Source organism: Fringilla coelebs (genome assembly GCF_963513975.1).
Source record: "Fringilla coelebs genome assembly, chromosome: 8".
In the NCBI taxonomy this organism is placed as follows: domain Eukaryota; kingdom Metazoa; phylum Chordata; class Aves; order Passeriformes; family Fringillidae; genus Fringilla; species Fringilla coelebs.
Window position 1 is genome coordinate 23,343,699 of NC_140066.1, and position 26,641 is coordinate 23,370,339.

The window sequence follows — 26,641 nt, forward strand, 5'->3', positions numbered from 1 at the left end:
AAAGTAAAATGAGCTGTCAGTCATCCTGGGCTTCAGACTGAATTTGTGATTTGGGACCTGACTAGCTGACTGAAAGAGCACAGATCCCCAGAAGAGATGGTGAAGCTGTGACCAAAGAATGAACTGAAACATCACAGCTAGTAGTTCCAAGAGAAGTCTCTCTCTCTCTCTCTTTGATGGATTCCTCTTTGAGAAACTTTATTCATCATCCTTTTTATGTTTATGGTAGATTCCCATTTTTTTCCTGTTATTCATCCACTTGAAAAAAGCAATTTCAGATGTCAGAACAACACCTAATGTTGGCTTTTCTTTGTATGAGGCATGATGCTTTAATAATCAGGGTTTTTTTCTTCATAAATAGGAATATCTTAATATACTTCATTAGGCAGCAAATAGGAAAGTTCTGGAATAACCTGCCCTTCAACAGAATTACTAGGAGGGAGCAGGCTTCAAAACCTACCTGGTTTTATAATAGATCTTGTTCTGAATAATGAATAGATGTAGAGAATATGCAAGGACAGGAGCTACACTTGGTGTCAAAGTAATGCCTGTCAATTTCTCATTCCTGTCAATGATGTCAGAATCATGAATTGCAGATTCTCTTCAGCATTCTGTGCTGTGGTAGCATGGAACAGGAGCATGGAGTCTGACTTCAGTAGACTATGATGAATGGCTATGAGGGAAAACTGTTGGGAATTATCTGTAAGTGGGGTTACTTATGAGGGTGGACTGGGAAGACCCGAGGTCTCATTGCCACATTCAGACAAATGGTGGAGAGCTGTGTAATGCCATCCCTGAGGCATGGATCCCTGTGGACTGCAGTTTATGTCCTTAGTCAGGTAGAATGCTGTGACTGCAGAAGACTTGTCCTTGGCTTTCTGGGGAGTATTGAGCTGGGGTCAAGTGCTTTGGAGAACACTGAGATATCTTGAAACGGAGCGCTCTTAAGGAAGTTGTGCTGATGTTTGAGAAGTGTGATCCCTACAATCCAGCTGAAACGGACGTGTAGCAAGGGGAACTTCAGCCCAACCAGCTCCTCTGGCAAGGCTGAAAGCTACTCCCAGGAGGGTTTTATGTGAGAACTGCCCAGCACTGCCCTTGGTAGCAGTGCTACAAGCCAAGCCTCCAGTAATGCAGCCATAATCTTTGTCCTTGAGTAGCTGGTTTCATGTGCTGTTCTTTGGCCCTTAGGGTCAGTATGGTGCTTGTCTGGTTGTCAGTGACTTGTAGCACACTTTCATGCCTCAGGGGCTCTGGAGTTCTCTTTTTAGTTAACCATGGTGCAGCTGAAAGGTTCTCTTTTGGTCTGAACTCCATTGGTTGTGTTTCCAGCTGTTTAAGAGAATCTAATAAGGCTCAAAATTCATTAGCTTACTATGATTTTGTCTGTTTTTAGTGTAAATACCAGTGTGTTTACATTAGGATCTTCTTTTGTATTTTTGGGATGTGAATTTTGTAATCTCTCAAATTCCTTGGAGAGTATCTCTCCATGTTGTCATTACCCATGTTGATGAGATCTTGGCTTGCTTATTGGCTTCTGTTCTAGGGATTTACATCTCTTTACTTGGAACCTTTAAAGGGATGCCCCTGATTGAAATCCTAATAGTTTTCAGAAGTTGTTCCAACTATATACTTATCCAAGCCATCAGCTATTTTTTTTTTTTTACTACTAATCCTGATTTCAGAGAAAATGCTTTTGCATTGATACTGTGAGAAAGAAAATGCTGCAAGAAAAAGTGTTTATTTGATCACTTTCCCTGTGTTTTAAGGGATGGCTGATAGGATAGCAAGTTAAAACATAAAATCAAGTAGTGACTTTTGAATATGTACTCATTGATAACATCTAGGCAGAAGTTTGTTTGCATCGTGTTCAATGTGCTAGAATTACCTTGTGTCTTTTGTTAGAGCTGAAAAAAATTAGTTAGAATGTGGGGTTTTCCCTTTGTGGGCTTGTCAGGCAACATATAGTGTATCGAACAATCCTTCATGTCCAGTTTTGTGCACTTGCCTCTCCTTGGTATAGACAACTACAAGTGCTGAAAGACACAGCTTTGGAGAATCAGAAAGTTCATGTGTTTTTCTTTTTTTTTCACAAAGATCTTGCATAGCTTAAATTATTTTTTAAACAAAATTTCTTTAACAAAAAAGTAATTATTCAAACTCCAATTCCCTGCAAAATGACCTGCCTGCAGATGAGACTTTTCTTCTGTGTCTTGATTAAAAATCAACTTTTTTAGTTTTGCACTGACACAAAAACCGGGAAAAATGTGCATTGCTAATCTGAAATGCTTCCCAAATTATTAGCATTTGTGTTTATAGATGAAGCCTGTGTTCTTTCTTCAGCTAAATTCAAGGCATTTATAGTCTTTAGAGACTTGCAGCTCTTTGTGGTGCAAACAGTGTTGCTCTCTAACCCAGCAGCAGATGAGTCTAGTCCTGCCTTCCTGGGTGCTGCTTCAAGCAATCTTTGCAGGGTGCTGCAGTAGGAAGATAGCAGAGCACTAGTGCTGCATCCAGCTTCACTGCCTGTTCCTGCTGCAAAACTGTGTGTGTGTCACAGATAACAGGCTTGCAGGATGGCTGCTCCACTTTCCAGACTGACAGATGAGCTGGTGGAGGGACAGAAACTCCCTCCTCTTCTCAATACAATCAGGAGACTGCCTGGCTGAGCCAATAAGGGGAACATGTCCCTGGCCTAGTGGTCTTAGCATGTGCTGTGACTCTGCTTATTTATGTGAATTCTGTTTTATGGGACAGGACAGAGATTCTTCCCAGGTGGCTGAGTAAACTTGGAAACATAATAGTGGTTTTTTTCCCCCTGAAGGCTGAACTTAAAACCATTTTTTTTTCTTTCTTCTTTTTCACCCCACCCTGAGCAGTCAGTGAATCCCTACATTGTGAAGCTGTCCATTGTGGATGATGAGGCCACACTCAATGTGAGTACTTGGCTTGATTCCTCTGTGCTGCTGGAGATGCTCTTTCACATGAAGTGTAGGGTAACGGATGCCAACATGGTGTATGGGAGAAATCAGGTCTCAGAACACTGCTGCCCTAAGGAGCACCAGTACAGCAGTACAGTGGTTGTTCAGCCCTTGTTGTTCTTGCAATAGGTTAGGCAGCTCATGATTTGGACAGTTTGATCACCAGTTAAATGGTGATTAAAAGCTAGGTAGCGAGGAACATGCTAAAGTTGGCCTATTATGCATTCATGAACTATCTGTACACCATTTGCTGTCATGTGCCAGAGGCACAGGAAGATTTATGCCAAAGGGAATCTCATTTCCGGTGCTGTGTTACTTGATTTTACCAGTCCTCAAGTGAATTCTTGTAACTCAGTGGGAGCTCGTAACTGAGTCAAGAGTTCTGCAGTTTATTTTGGGTTGTAGCTATAGTCTGAGTTTTATATCCAGGCCTGGATTAAAATTTACAGCAGACTGAGTTATGTGGGTTCTGGACTTGGAAGCTGCTCTTGGGGAATGAAGCAGAAAGCAAGCTCCATGCTAAATAAAGGGTGAGAACTGTTAGTAGTTCTGGAATGGTGGAGGCTGTTTGCAAGAAGTCAAAGGTTATTCGTGTCTATGCCTCTTTGTTTTGAATTTTTGGATGTCCTTCCTCTGACACCAACTTCTTTCTAAATTTCATGATGCTTTACTAAGGCTTTTTGAGAGCTCTGTCTGGAGGTCCAATAAGAGTACATGCTTTCTGTTTAATTCAGTAATTAGTAATTAACTTTCAATTTTATTGTCTGTGTTTTTGTGTTATAATGTTGTTGTATCGTAGCACATCTTAATAGTTCAAACAGCTTCAAGGGAAATACTGCATAGTATGCTAGGTTATCTTGTGGGGTGGCAGCATTGCAATGTGTTTTCATTTTTTTCTCCCTTGAGATTTTAATGTGAAGTTTTTTTAAATGGTTTTTTTTTCAGGGAATGGGACTTGTAATTGCCCAGGCTTTATCAGAATATAACAGGTAAAACCAAATTGTGTCTTGTTTTTCAATACATGATAGTTACTGTACATTTTCACAAACTTTATTTTCTTTTTGTGTTAAAGCACTTGTTTATCACCTGAGAGCCTTGATGCACCTGGGAGAGGCAGGGAATAGTCTTATTCTTTGAGAGACTTTGCTTCAGTTGATGCAGTCATTGCAAGTCTCAGTGTGTCTGTACCAGCTGGGCTGATGTGCTTCAGGAGAGATCTTGCTGTAGGGAAGGATATCCATTGTATGTTTTTACTGGCATGGATTTTACCTCTGTATGAACTTTGTGTAAAATCTTAGTCAGAAATGAAAAGATAATTTGCTGACAACTTCTCTGTCGAAAAATTGATTTAGCCGAAACGCTATCTACAACAAACAAATAAATGCATCCAGGGCTGTCCACATGGCAGATCAGAGATGGTTAGGAGATGTAACCTCTTCCAAATGGTGGAAAGCAGTAACTCCTGCTGAAGAAAGAGCCAGAAAGTCAGCAGAAAGGGTAGCATATTCTTAGCCTCTACTTCATAAGTAGCCGCATAAAACATGCAAGTTTTCCTAAGAGCAAAGTGCTTTAGAAAAATTTGGAAACGTACAGCAATTTCACCTAGGAAACTCAAGAAATTTTTTTTTGTGCAGTAGGAGTCTCAAAATATCCAGGAAAATGTTTTAATTCCTTTGAAAGTCTGCTGTGATAGTTATGCAGGTGACTTGCAAAATCAGCAAATCATATAGATGATTTAACAGAGGAAATTATTAGAGTAAAGCAGAAAAAAACTTCACCCACCCAATTTCCTTCATTCTGACAAAGCTGTCTCAGATCATGGCCTGTTTTGCTTAGCTCATTCCTTCCCCCTTTCCCAAGAATTTAGAGTTGGTTTCTTGGCATGTTACATGTGTGTGATCAGATTCCTGGGTGACAGACAAAATAAATGGCCCTGTGAGCTTTGCTAGTCCCTTTGAGTGACAGATGAAGCAGTGTACCTTAAATCTGAGGTACCCAGTCTGTTTGTTGACTTCACTTGCTCTAGTTCCACAGTCTCTTCACTTGCTCCAGGAAAGTGGGATCAGGCCATGAACCATAAAGGTCCATGTGGTTTCTGCTGGCTATTTCTGCTGGTTTCTTTCTGCACCCAGTTGGATGACCAGCTCTGATTTTTTTCTGTAGTGGATGATGAAATGAAACTCTTCCGTGATTACTGACCCTGTGTGCCCATGTGGCTTATTACTGTTTGTCCAGTGCAGGATAAAATTTCTGAAGTCACTTGATCCCTTTCCCTCAGAGTTAGCCCAAATTGCTTGTGTCCTCTGTAACAGCACAAGCATTGTTCAAGTCTCACAACTTTCAGCAGCCTCACTTCTAGTCTACACAATTTACAAATATTTTAATACACTTTGTCTCTTTTGTGAGTTCTTGAAAAAGACTGTTGAATGTTGAAGTTTCTGCTATCCTATGTTCTTGTCAAGTAAGACTAATACATAGGGATTTAGAGGAAGTTACCCTGGTTCCATTTCTAACCCTGAAACTTCATCCTTATTCCTTTTTGTTCAGGCAATACAAAGATAAAGAAGAGGAGCATCAGACTGGTTTCTTCTCTGCCCTAACTAACATGGTAAGCAAGAAAAATGTTTTTCCATTCTTAAAAAGGTGCATTCATGCAAGTTCAACAGGAGAGTGTTTCTAAAAAGTTTGAGTTTGGAATGTGAGTTCTGGAGGTAGAGGTGGATTGAACAAATCAAAACTAAGTACAACTAAAGTGATTGTATTCTGAGGAGTGTGATAGTGTGTTGTCTGGCTGGAAAAGCTCCTTTAAAGGACTCTATGATCTCTACTCTTGTGTTGATAGCTGAAATTCTTTTCCTGCATATTTTTCACGCTAGGTGACTTTATTTTAAAAATCACCTTATTTTAAACTTCTAATCTATTTTTAAACTTTTAAATCCTTTTAAACAGCTATTTATTTTAAAAAACTATTTACTAATCTGGTGATGTGGCCTGAAACATAGTGGCACATAGTCTGGTCTGTCACTAGTCTTTGAGGTTCTATTTCTTTACAGTTTTGTTTCTTGAGCATGGATGCACTTTAGCTATGGAGTAAAGTTTGGATTCTGCAGTGGGCACTGTCTGCATTTTTGACGGGGTTCCCTTTAAAAACAGTTGCAAATTTCTTCCTTGTAAAGAGTATCCCCTGTTCCCCTTATTCAGTTTAGCTTAGCTTTAGTCAAAGATTTCATAGTATTCTGAAATCTAACTGACAGAAAAATTTCCTGTAGGTGAGGTTAGTTCAGTGTTGACAGCTGTCTGTAGGAGTGGCTTGGGTAAAACTGTGGCCACCCTGGGGCAAGCAGGTAGGAAATAATCTCGGTTGTCCTCTTAAAAAATGGCAAACTAATCTAGGCTGGGATTCAAGATCCAGTCTTTTTTTTTTTTTTTGTACTTTTTTTGTGATTTGACAGTATTGGTCAGTGACAGTGCAGCAGAATAAAATGTATTTTCATCCATGTGTTGTCTCTTGTTGTCTAATAGCTTTCCCAAATTCCTGCTGTGCAATGCTCTCTCTTTCCATAGGTGGGCAGCATGTTCATAGCAGATGCTGATGAGAAGATCTCTGTCCAGTAAGTGCACAGATGTTATTGACACAATGGAGGGGTTGGTGCCGTCCGTTCCCTCACGGAGCTATTTAATGTCACAGAGCAAAGTAGAGCAGCAGGCTCTCCTGGCACTAAAATGGCACCACACCCTGCAGACTGTGGATTTGCCCTTCTGTGAGAAGGGTACAGCAGCAGGAGACATGGCTGAATTGCTTGTTGTAATGAAGTCTATTAAAAAAACTCCAGTGGTTTTTATGAGGTATTTATGACATATAGTGTCTCAGAGGTGGCACATGAGAAGAAAAGTTCGTGCACTCTGGCCCTCACCAAAGTATTTTCCAAATTAAGTGGGCAAGTGATAAATATGAGTGATTTTAGTGTCTTTAAGACCCTGTGCTCTTAAAGGAGAGGACTTCAAATTGAAAACACTGAGCAGCTAGGGACATCTTCAGTGGGAAGGCAACAAATACTGTAGTTGTGCTCTAAAAATAGCTCTTTTTATGGATTGCTACTACTAGTACTATTATTAGCACTACTAATAATTGGAAGAACAACTGGATTGCAGAGGCAGAGTTTTCCATAGTTAAAAAAAATTCTTGTTTTCTCAGATAGGCCATGCTTCTGAAAAACTTGGTTCCTTGTGTTCTGATCACTAACTGTGTCTTTGTCTGTATCCTTCCCACAGAACAAATGAAGCAATCCTTCTGGCCCTCTATGAAGCTGTTCACTTGAACAGGAATTTCATCACAGTTCTGGCACAAGTGAGTTTCAGTGGAATGTTTCCCCGTTTCTTTGTAGTGGATGTCTTTGAAATCAGAGAACCAGAAATGGAATTGGTGAAAAGATAGTTTCTTTTTTTTTTTCCCCTTATATATTTGTCATAGGATCAGCATGAAAGAGCAGAAGCAGGCCAGGACCAGGGGAAGAATTTTTATGATCTACTTCCTGCCTTGACAGTAAATGAGTAGAGTTTTGAGGTCACAGTCCATGTTGGAATGATTAATTTTTCCACTAAATGGCAAGGGCTGCATGGAATGCCTTTTGTGCCCTATTGATAGTCCACTTATTGGGAGGATGGAGTGAGCAAAGCAGTTGCTGTAGCTCTCAGAGCAAATCATAGTTTTGTTAAGTTAGGGTTGAGAGAAGGAGGCTGATTCAGCTCCCAAATTGGATGGATTGTCCTGTATGTGTGTGCATGCACTGTGTGTTGTTGTCTGTTGGGTATTCTTCACTTAGGGACCAACTGACATGTTGTTGTTTTAAATCCTATTTTCAAATCCTATTTTGTACTATTTTCCTTGAAGAGCCCAGCCCCTTTGGCATGGGAACCAGTTGTTGGAACATAGCATTTGTCCTTGGGCTTTTTATGGTGGAGAAACAGCCTTCTGAGAGGCTGCTCTGATCACAAGTCTCTGGATGCTTTTCTAAACGCTGTGTGAATTTGGAGAGTTTGGAGAGGTGGTTGCTGCTGGGAGGCAGATAATGAGCCTGTCTGATGCAGTGATTGTGGTGAAAGGGTAGCCTCAGGTGTTTAGGAAGACCTTCAGGTTCAGGCTTTTAATTTTGGTTTGTAGGTACTGCTTGTGAGAGGAACAGCATCGACAACAGTTAACACCTTTTCCCAGTTTGTTCAGGTCCTCAGAGTGCAGCTGTAGATCTCAGGCTCGACACTTGGCATGATAGAGGAGACCTTTGGAGATTGCTGACAGTAGTGGTGATGAAGAGGTCTGATAAGCAGATCTACAGCCTCTGAAGAAAGCTTCTGTTTTATGGGTGGTTAATTTGCTGAAGTTCCCTGCTTGTCTTTTCCCAGGTTTTTCATTCCTACCACTTCTCAGAGATTTCTGCTCTTTCAGGTCTGTGTAATACCAACTCAGGCCTTTCTGTGGGCAAGATGCTCCTGAGGGAAGAGAGGCATTTGGCAGGGAAAAGAGAAGAGCAGAAAAAGATCAGGTAGAGATCAGCTCTTAAAAATAAAAGGATAGGCTAGTTACTTGTGAAAGAAGTTGAGGCAGCTGCTGATCAGTGGGTTGAATTGGAGAACTGATACTCTTGGGTGGATTGTCTGTAATCCTTCATTTAAGAGAGGGCAAGGTAGGTCATGTCATGTTGAAAAAACCTCATAGAAGCTGATGAATGCTAAGCTGGTGCCTATTGCTTGGGGCTGCATGAATGGCTTCCTGCTGCTGTGTGGCACATGGGAAGAGCAGGGATTTGTTTGTGGGGGTATCTGGAGTGTTAAGTGTGTGCTCACCAGCTGTGGGTGCTCGAGTTTGCTGCTGGGTGGCACTCTTGTCTCTCAACTGCCAGTCACTGTTCTGGAGAAAGAAGGTAAGCCCCCAAAACCTGTCTAAGGGATTCTAGCTTATGTAAGATTTTCAGTGAAAAATTATATTTTAAGTGCAAGTTGGTAGCTGTAGGGATGTAAATTGTTTTTGAGCTTTAGTATGTGTGTCTGTGCTTCCCATAAAATATATGCATTTATAGTTGCTCATAAAATGAGATATTCAAAGGCAGTGTAGAGGATATCCACTTGTGAAAAATCCTGTGGAACTAACTAAGATCAAATCAGCAGTTCTGTATCTCCCTTTCATTTTGAAATTGTGATGATATATTAAGGCAGATGATACATTTATGTAAAACTTGCCCTATGAAATGGACACTTTGCTTGGCAGTCAGATTCAAAAATAGCGTGGCAGATTGCCTACACTCCCACCAGTGTGGATGGGTCCGGAAGCCTGCAAAGAGTGAAGTCAAAGCAGTAATTAGGCAGGCAACTATTAGCAAAGATGAAATGGGGAGAGTGACTGGCTGATGGAAGCTGAGAGGATCAATAATGATAGTATTATTTATGTTATGCACTGTTTTCCTGCAATGTCTTTCCTGCAGGGCTTTACAGTGAGACAGAAAAGTAATAAATTGCCATTATCTTTGAACACGAACAGGTGGGGCGCAGGAGCAAGGAGAATTTGCTCTTAGAAATAGAAGTAAAAGGATGGTGGGGGAAGACTTCAAATGCACATCCTTGGGTTGTTTTAGGGGGAATTAGAAGCGATTAACCTTGTAGGCTTTTGCAAATCTTCTCCCATTCTACATTAGGGAAGGGGATTTTTTCTGTCTGCTGGGGAGAGCCACCACTTTCTGATGTATTTTTGTGTTTTGTGGAGTAGAGAAATTGATGTACAGTTTAATCGTTAGACATCCAAGGTCAGGAACCACGGCCTGGCTCTTTGGAGAAGAGGATGAAGTTTCTTGAGACTTCTTTAGTCATGTCTGTTGTGCAAGAGCATGGAACAGTACACGTAGTGGTCTGTGTTTCTACTGCCTGGGGAAGCAGTTGACCTGTGCATTTGTGTTCTCTCTTAGAGCCACCCTGAGATGGGCCTGATGACATCACCAACGAGCCCAGTTCCAACCACACCTGTCACTCCCCTTGGAACCACCCCGCCTTCTTCAGATGGTAAAAACGCAATCATCTCCTGAGGAAAAATAATTTAAAACTGTAAAATAACTAGCAGACTATTTTCTGGAGATTGCAACTAATGAGGTCTGTCTGGAGCAGATGTAATTTGGTGGCCTCTTCCTGGAGTAATATGCCTTGCTAAACATGAGCAAGATTCTTGACTCAAATTTATTTTTATTTTGCCTTGCCTATTGCTCAATGAAATTATGCTGATGTTCCTTCTGAAAATAGTACTGCCCCAATATTTGCATGAAGGTACACCCAGTCCATTAGTTATTCTGTGTAGGCTTCTACTTATGAATATTTCTAGTGTCAGGTCCTTTGCCTGGGATTATTTCTCATTGGAACAGATTTACAGAGAATTGCTGTGGATTCCTGCTTGTCGTTAATGCACTTGTCCTCAGCTTTGAATTAATTGGGATTTGAATTCAGTCTGGGTGTGGAAATATTCCTCCCTCTTATTGCCTTTTCTTTGATAGGCTTTGTAAAGGACTGCTTAACCTGAGATCTCTCTTCTAAATGAGATGTTATGTGTCCACATAAATATGCTTTGAAATCATCTAAAATAAAACCCTTTCATTTTAAGGTATGGATAGCTATAGCCTAGTTGAGGAGAAGAAATGAAATGGCTGTTTTCATGTACTTTAATGGCATCTGAGCTGAAGAGTGTTTAATGAAGGAACAGAGTCAATTTGAATAGAGCACAGTTTGGAAATATTTCTGGGGAAAAGCAGCCTGGGTTACTCAGTTATATCAGCTATTCAGGTCATTTGATACCCTAGTTAAGGATGATCCTCCTCATGGATGAATTCTATCTGGTTGCCATGGATAACAAAAGCTTCAGATAAAGAGTCCCCTATGTCTCTGTGTGCATATAACATAAAATGTGGAGGGATGGGCATTTTGTTGGCTTCTGTTCAACGTGTTCATTGCAAATGTATCCACCCCCACACCATATTACACAACTGCAGAATTTGTGCTTACCTATATCTACAGCTTCCTTGCACTTTTTTTTCTTTATTTTTTCATTTACCACAAGACAAAACAAAACCTCCATCCTACTTTTAGCAGAGGCAATGATCTTGAGAAGTTCGAGACTTCTTGTGGCTTGTATGGTTTTTAAATTTAAGAAAAGGATCTGATCTTTATGTGCAGCAATTGCATTGGGAAGCTTGCTTTATTTTTATCTGCTGTCGCCTTGTTGATCCCAACAATGTGATTTTTTTTTTTGTGGCCCTTGGCTTGGTTTAGTTTGGTGGTGCTTGAGTATTGCTGTTTTAAAGAGATGTCAGAATTTTCCTCATTTACTAAGGTCTTGCAAGTCAGCTGTAAAATTTGCCTATGGCTGCCAGTTAGCAAGAGGCTTTTTGGCTTCGGAATGATAAGATTGCTTTCTCTTTACTGCACTAAAATAATGTGTAGTTGAACTGTTTACAAGTTACGTTAACATGTAGAAATACATCTGTGAATTTCAGGTGCTTTTCTTTTATGCTGTCTGGGATAAAAAAGGGTTCATCTTCTAGTTTGAAATTTCTCTGGCTGTTAACCTATAGGGTAAATTAAGACCTTGTAAAGTTTCAAAATGTGTGTTAAAAAAGGTCTGTATCCTGAACCAGGATAAGCGGAGATGTGTGCTTCAGAGTGATTTCTTCCTTTTTTTTTTTTTGAGAAATGAGGCTTTTGCTAGAAACTGTTTATCCATAATATGTAAATCAAGTGTGCCTGTCACCATAGTTATCTAAATGTCAGTTTGCTTACTGTTGTTAAATATTCATTCACTACGTTCATTGTAACAGCTCAAGAAGGATCCACTGGGGATATAAATACATTTTTCAGACTTTTAGCTAAATCTTTGAGCTATTCATAATATTGGGAGTGAGAAAGCTTCCAGACTCATTGCACAGACTGCCAACAGACATGGCACATTAGTCATGTGTCAGGAGCCCCAGGTATTCAAGACTGAATGGACTAAACCAGTTCATGCCTGGGAATGTGCAACCTTTATAACATAAAAGCCCCATTATGTTTTTTTATGTGATTCAAACAGTGAAGTTACATTGATCTATTTGACCTCTTGTTTCCAAGAGCTACAGTTTTGTTTTGAAGGTGATTGTGTGATCCTGAGTTCCATGAGAACCTCTGCTGTACTCTGGGCCTCTCACTGCACAATTTAAAGAGTCCTGCATTTTACTCCTTGCTTGTCTCCTTCATCCTTCTGTGCCTCCCCTTGCCCCAATTGAAGCCTTACTTGCCTCATTACAGGGTTATGAGGTACAAGCCTTGAATTTTGAAAGCGGTTTTATATTAAAGCAGACTTTTCTCTGAACCAAAATACAGTTGTGTACAGGATGAAATAATTTCCCCTCAGAACCCCCAAGCTAGTCATCCAACAATCAGATGCAATTCCTCACTTTTTACAAGGTCCAGTCTCATGATAAATACCTTTTTCTTTCCTAAAAGGTGAGAAAATCCTTGAGCATTCCAGAGGATAGGCAGAAAAGAGATGATATAATACTTAAAATGTGTGTACTAGTGGTCTGCAAATCTGTTTCCAGTGCAAAGGGTGCCTTTACTTAGGCTGCTTTTATAGCATGAGAAGAGAGAGACTTTGGTCAATTGTAATTCAAGCCGTCTATGACCTCCTGAATGTGAGAACCTGCGAGTTTCACCCCCTAGGCAGCCAGAACAGTCATGTTATTATCATGTCAGGACAGTTGCATAGAGCTGGAAAAGGTCTCCTTAACTTTTGAGTCTAGTGCTCTGTGCTTGCAGGCATATTATACTTCAATTCCTTGAATTTATCAAGATCTGACTGAATCTTTTAAATTTGTTTCCCAGTAATTTCTGTTTGGGGGAGTTTCAGCATCTTGTTCCTTGGTTAGAAATACTCAACTTTGCAACCTGGATTTCTTGTCAATTCATACCCGTTTGTCATGGTGTTAAGCCTCCCTTGAAACAAAGGTTGCTCTTCTTCACATGTTGGTTTACTCAGCTGTGTGCTTTGCTGTCTCACAAGAAAGGTACTCTCTTCTTTTGGTCAACTTACTAGCCTGTCTTTAAACTTGTTCAAGTTTAAGTTTATCCTCTTCGAACACAGCTTGTGCATAATTATGCACAGTGGTTGAGACAAAGCCTCACCAGCACCTTGTGCAGGGCATTTGTGTCTCTGCTGGAAGTGCCTTTCTGGATGTATGTTGTAGAGCTGCACTCTTCAGCCTTTCATGTTGGTAGCTTGTAACCTCGTGATCTCATCATGGTATTTGGTTTGCAGCTCTCAGCTTGCCATGGAAATAAATCCCCGAATTCCTGATCCTATGGATTGCATAGTTTAATTTCATCTTGTGTTTATCTGTTCTTGTTTTTATCCCATTCTTTGTGTGCAGTCTGATACTTCTGTGTGGTTACACATCCCAACTTTCTGCCATTAGCAGGTTCATTATTAAGCAACTGTTTCTTATGTCCAGGTCACACAGAAAAACAAAGAATTATTCTCTAAACTGATGTCTGCAGAATTCAAGCAGTATTTTTTTCTCAGACCAGTAATTTCTCCGATTGTATCTTGTTTGCCATATCTTTGATGTGAAATAGAAAAGAAATTTAATTTATTTTAAATTTCTTTATGGGTTCCCACCTATTTCCTTCACTTTTAATTTTTTTATACAAAGCTGTATTAAGTACTCTACTGAAGTGCTCCTAAACTAGCTCCATCAGCTTGGGGATTTTTTGTCTGAGCTACTTTATCTTAAATGGTATCAGACTTATCTGGCAGGATCTGCAGGTAAATGTATGATGCATGTTTCCCACTGATCTTTCTCCTCCCTTTCAATATTTCTTGTAAAGCTTTCCAAATGGAAAGGCAGAGAATGGCCCTTTAGGACAGCTCAGGCTCAGTCATCAGTAAAAATGTGGCTCAGTCACATGATAGAGGCTTGACAGCTCATAAACTCAGTGCTTCAGATGGTGCATGGGGAATGGGGGAATGAGTGAGGAGGCACATTGTGCAATTAGCTGAGGAGATGAAATAGCTTCTTGTAAAGTCTAAGGCAGATGATGTCCACTGTTAGGGTGTCAAAAGTACAGCTGGTGTGCTAGAGAAATGCCAGTGGACTGCTGCGGGTATGGAAATACGGCTCTGCTTCCTGCTGGGTTGAGATGTATCTGGCACAAGCTGTGACTGCTTTTGCTTCTTGGTTTTTATAGATCTTCTGTTTCTGCCTTCTTTTTCTATCTCTTTGGTACTGAAATAATTGTTACATTATGTCTTGTGTGTTGCTCCTGCAAGAGAAACTGTTGTTGAGAGGGAAGAATAGAATTGACACAGACCTTTTGGAACTAACATTTCAAAATTGCTGAAACAGCGAGGGGCCTTTCCTGGGCATGTCTTTTTACAAAATGAGAATTGTGTGACTGTTATCTGTGTTGCTTGTAAGAATTAATTGGACATCAGTGCAAATATCCCGATTTCCCTAGGCTGGGGATGTTGATGAGAGCTAAAACCATGGGCTCATCTCCCTGGGAGGAGGAGCAGGGGCAGGACAGAGAAGCATATCACTTTGCAGGGTAGCACTGTCTGTCCTTAGAGCAGGAGAAATGGTCTCTGAGGGAGTGGTACCAGTCTTCAGAACAAAATCTTTCCTGGGTGGTCATGGAGGAGGAGGAGGAGGGGAGGTCAGGTGGCCCTGCAGGCAGGCTGATCCTACTCCAGACCTGTCAGTCTGTGTCTTAGTTCTCTGTATAGTTATTTCTTATATTTGTATAGGATAAACGTGTCTTATCTGCTTTGTTCCAGTTATAAGCTCTGCAGAGCTGCCTTTGGATGCTGATGTGCAAACGAGCAACCTGCTGATAACCTTCTTGAAGTACAGCTCAATTGTGATGCAGGACACAAAAGGTAAGTGAATTCTGTGGGTACAGCCAACAGTGCTTCTGAAGTCGGGAGGGCACAAGAACACGCCTAGTGACTCCAGAAATAGAAGTGGAGTCTCTTTATAAAAAGATTGAAGATTTCACCTTTTGAAAAAATTAAGTGATTTCTTATTGTGAGATAAGACTTATGAAAGTAGGAGAGACCTAATACTGGCAGGAGAGATGTCAGGTATGGAAAGAATGTAATAATAAAAGATAATACCTAATAACCAAGCCTGTGTATGTGCTGAAGGTGTGAGTATATCTGATTCACAACTATCTGTCAGAGAGGGGAAGTCTGAGACCAGAGCTGTATTTTTAAGAACACTTAGAAACTGACACAGAGGGCAAAGCTCAGCATTAGAAGGAAATACTTCCTTTGTCCTTTGGTTGAACAGGTAGTTCTGTTATTATAAATAGGGCAGCAGCAACTTAGACTGCAGTGGCAGTAATTTGCTTGAGAAAATATCTTCTGTGTTGTGCTTTTTGTTTCTCCTGTAGTTCTGTGGGGGTTAATTTCAGCTTGCTGGAGCTGAAGTATTGCCTAATCTCCTGCTCAGGATTCCCAAGGGTGCTGTTTTGCCCAGTGGTTATAAGGGCAGGACCACAGTGTGAGCATAAGAAGTGATCTTTGCGCTGTATTTCAGGCTGACACTGACTTTCGCTGTTAAGATAAATATAACAATATGAAGATATCTGCAGAGCTATGATACATCAATTACTGAATTTCATGAATGCTTAGCATTGAATAAGAGAGCAGGCAGTTTCCTTTTATCTACTAGCTTGCAGGGAAGTTGTATTTGGCTGTCTTGCACTTGTTCAGTAAGCAAGCTAGTTGAAACAAAAGTAATAATTGAAATCAGGACCAAAAGGAACTTCATGCACCCCTATCTGGTTTTGACATGGACAGAGTTAATTTTCTTCTTAGTATCTGGTACAGTGCTGGGTTTTGGATTCAGGATGAGAATGATGCTGATAACACACTGATAGGTTGGCTCTGGCTAAGTAGTGCTAACCCTATGTCAAGGACTTTTCAGTGACTTGTGCTCTGCCAGTGAGGATGTCCACAAAAAGCAAGGAGGAAGCAGGGCCAGAATAGGTGACCTGAATTGGCCAGAGGGATATTCCACACCATAGAATGTCATGCCCAGTATATAAACTGCAGGAGTTACCCAGAGGGAGGTGATTGTTGTTTGTGGATGGGATGGGCAGTAGGCAGTGAGCAATTGTGTAATGAACTGTATTGTGCATCACTTGTTCCTCTTTGGTTCTGTCACTCTCACTCTGCTGATAGTTATTATGATTATCATGATTATGATGATGAGGTTTTAGTTATTAAATTGTTCTTATCTCAGCTCACATGATTTACCTTTTATTTCCAATTCTTCTCTCCACTCTGGGGAGAGAAGCATTGTGGGTGATTTAGCAGCTGCATGGTACTTATTTGGTCTGGGGTTAAACCACAACTCCTCTGCACCAAGGCAGAATCAGGTTTACCTGTATCTTTTCTCAGAGGTTTTGCTGACAGAGGTTTTGGATGAAGATACTGTGATAATGGAGCACCATTTTCAGACTATCCATTCCAGTGTTTAACTGTTCTTACTGTGAGAAAGCTTCATGTGCTTCCTAAATTCATTGCTGTAATTTAAATTAATTACTAGTTATCTTCTCCAAGACAGATATTGAGAATGGATTATTTCTTTTTTCTGTGTGTCATCTCTTACGTATTTGAAGTCTGCTTTCATGTTTCCTCTTGCTTTTGTCTTTTGAACTAAACCACATCAATCTTGGCTCAGTCATTTTAATAGATTGCACACGTGAGGAGGACTTACCAGCTCTCTGATTTGTTCATTTTCATTTGCTTTTCTCAGGGTCTGTCTTGCTGATCCAAGACTCTGATGGAACAATCTTATATTTTTCAATTTAACTTCTGCTCTTATTAGTCACTGTAATATGGAAGGTCTGCACAGGGCCTTGGAAGCTACCACACAGGATTAGTTTCAGATTGAATGAAATCTGATAGAAGGGATTCCTTACTCAACAAGCCAGTGAGAGATGAGTTTGTGTTATGAGACAGGAGTTGATCTTTCTTTCTTTCTTTACTTTGATTCTAGCTTGTATAAGTCTGAAATTTGTGTAGCTGATAGACCTCCTTCCCACCACAGTAGTTCATGGCAGTGAGCTCCACTGATTGATCATTTAAAAAGTGTGCCTTCCAAACCAATACTTATTAATTCTAGTGGGTATGTTCCTGTTCTTCTGTGTTGATTATAGATGGAGCACTGCGTTATTTTTTTCTTGTATAAGATCGAGCATGGAACAGACTGCCCAGGGAAGTGCTCAAGTCACAATCCCTGAAGGTATTTAAAAGACATGTAGATGTGGCAGTTAGGGACTTGGTGTACTGGGAGATTGGCAGTGCTGGATTAACATTTGCACTCCATGATCTTAAAGGTCTGTTCTAACCTAAACGATTCTGTGCTTGTATGTGACACCAGTATAGCAAGAAGAATGAATAATTCTCATTTACTCCTTGTGTCTTGAGACAGGCGGGAGCACTTAGAGGGGAAACTGGTTTCTTCCACATCCAGTTGTTTTGGTCCTATCCCAGAGAGCACAATTTAATAGATTGTGTTTGCTAGATCCTTCTCTTGTTATCCTCCCTTGTGTCAGTCAGAGGCAGCTGCCTTGGGAGAAACAAAACCTCTGTGTCATTTTCTCCCATCTGCAAAACAGGTTTTGTGCTGATATGCCTCCCTGTAGAAAGTGGTCTGCTTTGTTGCTTTAATGAAGGTTTCTGTGAAAGTGTGAAGTGTGTGTGCAAGTAACTGCTTGCATAGCTTTCCCACAGCTCCTGAAAATGGTCTGATATTCACAATACACTGGCAGAGGGCAGAGTCCATGGTGTGAAACAGGAGCCTTTACAGCGTGATCCCCAGAGAGAGAGGTGGTAGCAGCACCTACTGAAATACACAGGGAGGCCTTACAATATAAAAATAACAAGACTCCTGTGTATCAGTTTTATTCTAGGTCATTTCTCTTTCTTGCTGAAGTATAAAACTTCACACTTAAACATTTTAGCTGAGGTAAGGAGATGGGAGAGGCTTTTAACTCTCCCATTCCAAAATTCCTCTTCATCTTACTTGGTGCTGCAAGATGAAATCAGCACACTTCAGGGCACATCTTGTTAGTAAATATCTGTCCCTGAGCAGCATAGAAAAGAAAACAAAACAGGTGTCAAACTAGACAGAACAGCTCGCTTAGCCCATTCTATCTGTTTTTATAATTACCATATACACACCAGCTAGCCAAGTGTTCGTCAAAGTCACCTGCAAAGAAGGAATTTGGCTGATGCTGTCTTCTGCTTTATATGAAAGTGTCTGACTGTTTCACATATCCCTCTCCTTTGAGTTTGACTCTAAGGCAGAAGTCTGAGATGGCATGTTTAGTACTCCTGTGCTTTAGAGCAGCTCTTGGAAATCTTGGGAATGTACAGTGTGACGCCTTCTCAGAATTTAGCTATGAGTGTGTTGCTTTTGTTGGTTTATTTCTGTGGGTTTTGGGGGTGTGTGGTCCTAGCACGTCCTTTTTTAGAATGATGATTTTTAAATGTGCTTGATTTGACAGTACCTTCTACAACATGATCTTACCTGACCCTGCTTTGAGCAAGGATTGAACCAGAAATTTCTTCTATTCTGTGTTACTCCATGACTATATGTATCTTGGAGTTTTTTTATATTCAAGGTTAAAATTGAGAGGAGTTTTAAATAATGCAAATAAAAATTGTGTTCTTCTGCCTTAGTCCCTCTGTTTTGCTCCAGCTGTCATTCAAGGCAAAAGCTGTTTGAAGTTGTGAGATGAATAAGATGTTGTGGAACATGATCAGGGTGAAACTCTTGGCTTAAAATGCTAAGTCTTTGCAGAGTCCCTTCTTTCATGGTTTTCCAAAGAGCAAAGTAGGTCGTGTCTCTCAATATTGGGGTTAATGCTTGGAACTTGGAGCATAATGTCAGCAGTTGTTTTGCTACAGAGTGCTGTGCCTCTGTGAAAGCTTTGCTGCTTGTTTCATAACCTACAGCAAAGGTGATGTTTTGCTTTCCACCTTGTCTAAGAGAGGGAACAGTGTGTCTCTGCTGTGACAGAAGGACAGTATTTAGAATATCTGTGGAAGTAAAACTGAATGTGACAGAAGCCCAGTGAATTGTAACAATGCTGTTGGAAGTTCAAATCTGAACCTTTGCTGTTGGTGCAGACTGACAAGTGGGTGGGATTAAGTGGCCAGGCTGGAGGGTGAGTGCTTAATACTATTAGCTATCATGGAGGGAAGTAGACTGTGAAGAATCTCCAAGCTGGGCTTTTCTTTTGCTGCAACAGCTGTCTTGCTCTTCAGCCTTGCTAGGCTTGTGTGGCTCATGGAGGACTTGTTTTCTCTCCTTTGCAGATGAGCACCGGCTGCACAGTGGCAAGCTGTGCCTCATTATCCTGACATGCATAGCAGAGGTAGGTTTCTCCTGTGAAGCTGCTCAGCTGATGGTGTGTTGCAGGGCTCTATCCTCCTGCCTCCTGTGGGGCAGGAGCTGAATATCCACAGTGGTACTGAGTGGTGAGGTCCTCAGGCACTTACTTAATGCAGTACTGTTAAAGTTGACTTGAAACTTAAAAATTGGATCATCTTATTTGAGTTAGCCAGCTTCTGGGGATGAAGAGAAAAAAGAGTGAACCAAAGCCTTTTCTCTCTAAGCTTTTGAGTGACCCTGTGGTGGGACTTTTAGATGAGTAATGTGCTAATGGGTTTCAGCTCTGTGCTGTTCATGGTAAACACGGGCTGTGCCATATCCCTTCTGCCAAAGAAGGATACAAGTCTGAAAGTAAGTCACGTGTTTGTAGGTCCCTGCAAACAAGACAAGCAGCAAATGTGGTAGTAGGGTGAGAAAGCAGCATCACAGAGTTCTGTCAGCAGTCCTGGCTGAATGTGGCCATGTCTCATGGGGACTGTGTTCTAATGGCTGACTGATGTCCTGAATGGTGGTTGTGTTTGTGTGGCATTTACATTTTGCTTCCTTGCTTGCAAGTAAAGACCTTTCATCCTAAAAGAATAAAAAGCAGTGTGGTTGAAAGCCCTTGTAAGGATTCTGTAATAATGTTTCTTCAGGGTGCAGTCTGAAAATGAATCATCTACATTTAAAATTTTTCTAATTAAATGGGTTTGGCACTTGTTCTTCAGGTGGCTGCATAGATAATACAAGATAAGAAATTCTGTTCCTGCATAACAAGGGCATTCTTTGGTCCTGATATTAAAGAGAGGGTATATTTATTATCTATTCTGGCTGTGCATTATCTGGAGAAGTCTTTTTAATTTAGAGGTGGTCTTGGAATGAGATTTGCTTGAGGGGTGGACCAGCTCATAAACCTTTCTGCTAGTACTGTAGTAGCTTCTGGAATCAAAATGCCAGAAGAAACCTTTATCCACACAGTCACATAACTGGTGCTGGAGACCCACCTCTTATATTATATACCTGGAGCACTTGTTAAACTTGTGACACCACAAGTGTGTACAGTCCAGAGTGTAAATGAGCAAAGGGGGAGAAAGACTGAACTACTGCTTCTTTTGTTAGCAATTTGTTTTTCTAAAGTGGAATTGGGAGGGGGGTTTACTTTTGTGTGACTGGAAACATGGGTGAGACAAGAAGAAATGGACAGATGGCTTTATAGCTTGGTGGTTGTATCTTGGGAGTTTGACACTGAAACACATGTGATTTGAAAGGCAGCTGTAGGGGGTTGGGCTTTTCATATCTCCTCCCTTTTCTTGCCCTTTTCAATAGGATCAATATGCTAATGCTTTTCTTCATGATGACAACATGAATTTTCGTGTAAACCTACACAGAATGGTGAGTCTTTTCCTCCAGATTGTTTTCTCTTTAGAATGCAAACACAGAGGATTTGAGTATGTATGAAAAGTATATGTTGAAAATTGTCACAGACATCTAACCTACATTGTGAAGGCATGTGGAAATACTGTCAGAAATGCAGTAGCTGCAGAATGATTTTGAAGTTGCTCTCAGAATGTCTCCATTCTTCAAAGAACAAAGAGCTCTTTGCCCTGTCAGTGAATTTAGAGGCCTGTCTGGCTGGTGAGGAGCTGTGTATTACGAGGTCTCTGAGGAAATCAGTGCTAGAGAGAACGTTCTGCCTTAATCTCCAGCAAGCATTATCCCTCATGTGATACATAATAGCCAGATGGAGTTACACTGAGTGCTCTTATTTGGCTTATTCTGGGTGGAGTAATTCACCTTTAGGGAGAAAAGTATTTTTTCCAAAGCTTTTTCCTGTGGTGGAAGTGTCCTTGCCGGGCTCACGAAGCTCTGCGCTTACAAGTAACTTGAATGGTTATCCTAACTTGATCCATTCTGTCTTTGTGGTATTGGCACAAAATTCCACCTCTGACAGTGAAGCAGCACTTGAAAGTCACTCACTGTTCAAGAAAGAAGCAAACATCTTACTTTATGGAGACCATACTGCAAGGATGCTAGTCATTACCCTTTAACAACAGATTTGCTATCCAGTTTGCCTTTCTGGTCTGTTTCAATGAATACCAAAGCCATTGACTACTGTACACACTGTTAAGAATGCCAATCAGACTTCTGGGTCAGAAACAAATGAGTATGTTAACCAATGGGGAGGAATTTCTGTGTGATTTGTTTTTGTCTCGGGGTCCCTCCCCTCAGTAGAACGGTGCCTTCCAGCTACACAGCTAGAGAAACAAACCCCCAGTATCAGCATGCTGCAAAGCAGGCACAATTTTGCTCCAGCCATGGCCTTTAGGGTTAGTATGTATAAGATGGCAGTTGGAGAAAAAGACAAAAGGAAGCCTGTGCTGATTGTACTATTTGCTTGAAACATACAGTAATACACAGACTGTCACTTGAGGCTTCTGCTGACTTCTTTTCATCTTTGTGTGTTTGAAGCCAATGAGGCATCGGAAGAAAGCAGCAGACAAGAACCTGCCCTGCCGCCCGCTGGTGTGTGCAGTGCTCGGTGAGTGTTGTCAGAGCACCTGTGTGCTTGTGGCTCCTGAAGCATCTCTTGTTGGGCAATAGGAAGATGAGATTTGGGATTAAATGGAGCAGTGGATGGACTTAAAAGAAGGACAGTTACATACAAAGCATGTTCCCAGCAATCCATGCCCATCTTTGTACATGGCTACCTCGCAGACAAATCCAGAATTGCAGCTCTGTAGCAATAAATCCTATATACATTTACAGAAAGTTTTACAGACACTGCTTGGCCCATTAGGGCTGAGTTTTTAACAAGAGATAAGACAATTGATTAATAAATTCGGTGTTTAGGTGAGTGTGGTAGCAGCGACAAGTACTTTATAGATATAAAGTACTTTATAATAAAGTACTATAGATGATGGCAGACCTCTGGTTCACAAAAACATATTTGTGAACGTGTTTGCTGGGCATTGAGCTATTTCTAAGCCAAAAAACAACAGGAATGTTAGTAGCTAGGATTGGTTTTTCCTGTGGATATGGAGGCGTAGTTGAAAGCTTTTCTTGCAGCACATGATTAAGTTGTGACTCTCATTACTGTGGAGGCCAAAAGCACATGTGGGTTCAGAAATGGATGGAGCCCGGATCTCTGAATGGCTGTTCAGCCTGATGGTACAAGAGCAGTCTTAGACTTGAGCATTTTCAAATGTGATTGTTGAAGCCAAGACACAACAGCTGCATGAAGAATCTTTCTAGAGCTATCAGATCCCATACACTCCTCACTTGCCCTGTTTCTAGTCACTGTTGAGTCATACTGCTGGGCTGTGGCTGCCCTAGGAGGTTACAGCTCATGATTGTTACCAGTGGCTTGGTATAAGCATTTCATACTGAAGTTGGGTTGAACACACCCCCACACACATTCAGTTGTCATTGATTAGCTTCTCTCAGTTGTATTTCTATACTCTTTGCCTCTTATCTTCATACTGGAAGCCCTTAAATGTTAGACACATTCTGCTTTTTTCCCCAAATTAGTCTTAAGCAGAAGCTTAGCCTATGCTGCGATCAAACTAGCTTTACTTGCTTCAGAATTTGTTTTAAGAAAAATAGGTGTTATTTGCAATGTCTCTTTTTCTGAATAATTTTCTAAAATGTGCTTCTTAATGGAATTTTCCATGAGTGACAGGGCTTGAAATATGAGAGCAATTCTAAACATCAGAATTCATGGTATAGTCTTTATTTGAGTAATAGTGGGGGAAACCATATGGGGAAGCAGTGCCTCAAAGCAAATTACAGTATGTACCCTCGGTTTCCAGTAGGTTCTTTTCTAGTTCTAGCAAATGTCTACTGTTCTTTAGAACAAACAAACAAAAAAAGTGAAATCCCTTTCATCTAAGCAGGACTATTGTCTGGTAGAGATAGGTAGGTGGGGCAGTTTGACTTCCTTGTAGTCTACTAAAAGCTAAGAGTAGCCACCTCAATACTTACTTTATCATTTTCTTTTCTATCAGATTTGATGGTGGAATTCATTGTAACACACATGATGAAAGAATTTCCTATGGATCTCTATGTGTAAGTGTCTGTGGGGTAACTCACTGTGATTTCATTTGAAGCTTGAATTTAGGTAGAATCCTGCCCATAGAGCAATCTTCTGGCTGAAATAACACTTTGTGGCTGGTGGGGAGCGGGGTGGCTTTTCATGAACTCTTCCGGTAACTTTTTCTACTTCAAAAATTCTCTGCGTGCCAGAAAATTGAAAGCAATTCAATTTCAGACTGTTTCCCTAATCTACTTGATCTAACACAAAGAGCTTTTCAGTCTAAAAGAAGTTTCGTAACACAGAGTCATTGCAGCAGTCCCCACTTCCCAGAAGATGAATCTTGGTCTAGAAACAGAAAAGACACTTTTGAAAAAGCAAGGATGACTGACACGAGGCCTGGAAGGCAGTGTGGAGGGGGAGGGAGGTTTAATCCTGAAGTGCCTGGCTGGGCAGCAAGGGGTAAAATTTAGCAATGGGCAAAAGGAGACAAGAGGACAGAGCTACTCATGAGCACTCCCTGTGTCCCACAGGGGCCTCTCCAATGCTTTGTACTGCTTTAGCCTGGAGGGCAGAAGTAGGATTTAGACAGTTTGTTGGCTTTGCTCTGACTGTTTGTACAGTGCTGAATTTTCCCAAGACGTGAACAGCACTGTATTCTGGAGCAAAGACAGACACATAGGATGTTTTCCCTTAAGGTAACTTTTCAGCATATTCTGGTTTTGCCCAAATCACCTTGCAATTACAGTGCTTTTTTAAGGGTTGTGCAGTTCAATTGAGTTTGTGAGAATTTCTTTTTTTTTATGACAATTGCAGATCTAATTGTAGATGGATGTAATGCTCTGGAGTTTCACAAGAAGGGTGTGAAACGTTTGGACTCAAAAGCAGCATCACATCTAGAAATGCTCTAACACTAGAAATAATGAGCAGTAGCAACCATCAGTGGACATTTGTATCCATTTATTTTGGCATGTTTGTGCAGTCCTTTCACTCTGCTCCTGTCTGAAACCATCCCATAGCAGACACAGTTATTGCAGACAAAATGGGTGTTCTGAATGCACAAGTAGTGTCATACTTCTCTGCAGTACATTTAAGAGGTGACAACATTAAGCTGCACAAGGCTGGGCATATTAATATTTAAAAGAGAAATCCAGGTTCCTTGGACTAAGAGTACCTTTTGTCCATTATTTGTATTATGAATCCTCAGCACAAAACTTTTGAAAAGAGAGACACCCCAGCAGGATGGATAACTTCATAACTTCACTTACAGCCCAGCAGTTACAGAAGTGAAAAGGTGCTGGGCATTGTCCAGTACCAGTAACATCAGAAACAGGAGATTTCTCCCCATAGGGATTGCTGTTCCTGATCTGAAGACAGCTGTCTATCCTAGCTGGTTTGCTTCCTTTTCTTGCTTGAATTTATGAGAATCCAGTTTGAAATGCAGCACTTAGTGTCATGCTCAGCGATTATAAATAGTTTTACCTTTATTCAAAGTTAGTTTCAGTTCTTGCCTTATTGTGGTATTTTTGGGATTATCTATGGGTCTGAAAAGAGTAATGCATACCTTCTGCATATTCTTTTGCTACAGCCTTGTTTTAAAGCCTTGTCTTGAACTTTTCACCTCATTTTGAATAAATTCCATACAAATTTTTAGAATTTAATTTCTCCATGTTTATCTGATATGCAGTGTCTGTCATCAGTGTCTTTTCAGAAAGATGTGGGTTTTAATGAGATAATATGTTTTTGAGAAATAGGGATTTGGGGGGAAAGAGATTTTTCTTTTTTTTTAGTCTTCCTTTTATTTTTTCTCCATGGCGATAGCTAAAAATAGCGTGGCCTGACAAATTCAAATTTGTATATATTTTGTCTTGTCCATAATGATAGTGTTAGAGAATTTACTCACTGTACTGTATTTTTAGCTGGGATGTTATTTGTGAAGAATGTTTGTGCACCTAAGAGTCTGTATGAACATTAGATGCTATAGAGACCTACAGGATTTGGAGACTTGACAAGTGCACTTCTTGTATGTTGTGGGATTTCAGAGCTTGCATGTGTATTGCATGAACATTCCAAAGCTCATACTTAAATTAAGGAGACTGGAAAATTTGATAGAAATGTATTTCTTTTATTTTTTTAATGTAATTAAACCATACACCTCAGTCAAACTAAAAATCCTGTAGTTTTTCTGACACCGTAATTTCCTTTAGCCTCATCACTGGGGCTAGAGAAACAGAGAAGCTCCATTGTGTCCAAATTTTACAGTGGCTTGCAGTATCTCACTGCAAGTTAAGTAACTCATTCTGTAGAGTTTATGAGGCCCTTAGGTTAGGGTAGCAAAAGGAGAAATGTATTTATTGAACAGCAAACATTCATTTGTGATCAGTCCTATCCTGTTGAGTGTAAACTGGCATACAGGCCCCTTTTTTCATTTGGTCAGATTCTTTCTTTTGTGAGTGTTGATTCCCCTTAGGAGGCAAAAGTCACAACTCCCATCCTCCTCTGATAGTTTTTGAATTTGTCTATTTCCCTGCTGCTGATTTCAGTGATATTTCCAGGCTTGCTGTAGAATTGTGGGAAGATACAATGTCATTAATCCTTTGCCCTCTCTTTTCCAGACGGTGCATTCAGATTGTGCACAAGCTGCTGTGCTACCAGAAGAAATGCAGAGTGAGGCTTCATTACACTTGGAGGGAGCTCTGGTCAGGTACTTGGCCTCTGCAGAGACAGTCAAATAGGAAAAACCCACAGTGATGGTTGTTTTGTGGCCGTGACTGCTTGTTCCCTTGCTGCTGGGTTGAAAAGCAAGCAGCAGTTCTGTTAAAGCATCTTTATGCTGCTTCTTAGTTGTGCATGCAAATTGCCTCCTTGGGAAAGCCAGTTCATTATCATAATGGTAGCTAATTTACTTCCTTGTCTTCCATGCTCACTATGGTATCCAAATGTCTTTGTTTTTCTGTTCCATTACCTGAGTCTCACTTTACCTGATTGGAGAAAATGGAGTAATGTTTTATGGAGTAGTATTTCTCTCTCAGATATTTGTGAGTAGAAAGGAGGTAGCTCTTGGGTGAAGGGTGATGGACCTTGCTTTTCCTTTTACTGCAAGAGATGATCACGCACAGAATAGTGTATGCAGCTCCTAAAGAGAGCAGCCTTGAAATGTCAGTGTGAGGGAATAGAGG

General features: G+C 40.7%; 1 protein-coding gene across 3 annotated transcripts in view; it reads left to right on the top strand.

Annotated features, from left to right (window-relative positions):
* Positions 1-26,641, top strand: part of ARMH3 (armadillo like helical domain containing 3) — a 123,642-nt gene that overhangs the window by 12,968 nt on the left and 84,033 nt on the right. For all 3 annotated transcript variants that reach the window (XM_084210677.1, XM_084210675.1, XM_084210676.1), the window contains 12 exons: positions 2,880-2,936; positions 3,927-3,970; positions 5,529-5,589; positions 6,546-6,592; positions 7,254-7,329; positions 9,935-10,028; positions 14,821-14,922; positions 19,378-19,436; positions 20,759-20,824; positions 21,902-21,971; positions 23,437-23,497; positions 26,078-26,166. In XM_084210677.1, coding sequence (XP_084066803.1) covers positions 2,880-2,936; positions 3,927-3,970; positions 5,529-5,589; positions 6,546-6,592; positions 7,254-7,329; positions 9,935-10,028; positions 14,821-14,922; positions 19,378-19,436; positions 20,759-20,824; positions 21,902-21,971; positions 23,437-23,497; positions 26,078-26,166 — 826 coding nt within the window. The remainder of the gene's footprint in view (positions 1-2,879; positions 2,937-3,926; positions 3,971-5,528; positions 5,590-6,545; positions 6,593-7,253; positions 7,330-9,934; positions 10,029-14,820; positions 14,923-19,377; positions 19,437-20,758; positions 20,825-21,901; positions 21,972-23,436; positions 23,498-26,077; positions 26,167-26,641) is intronic.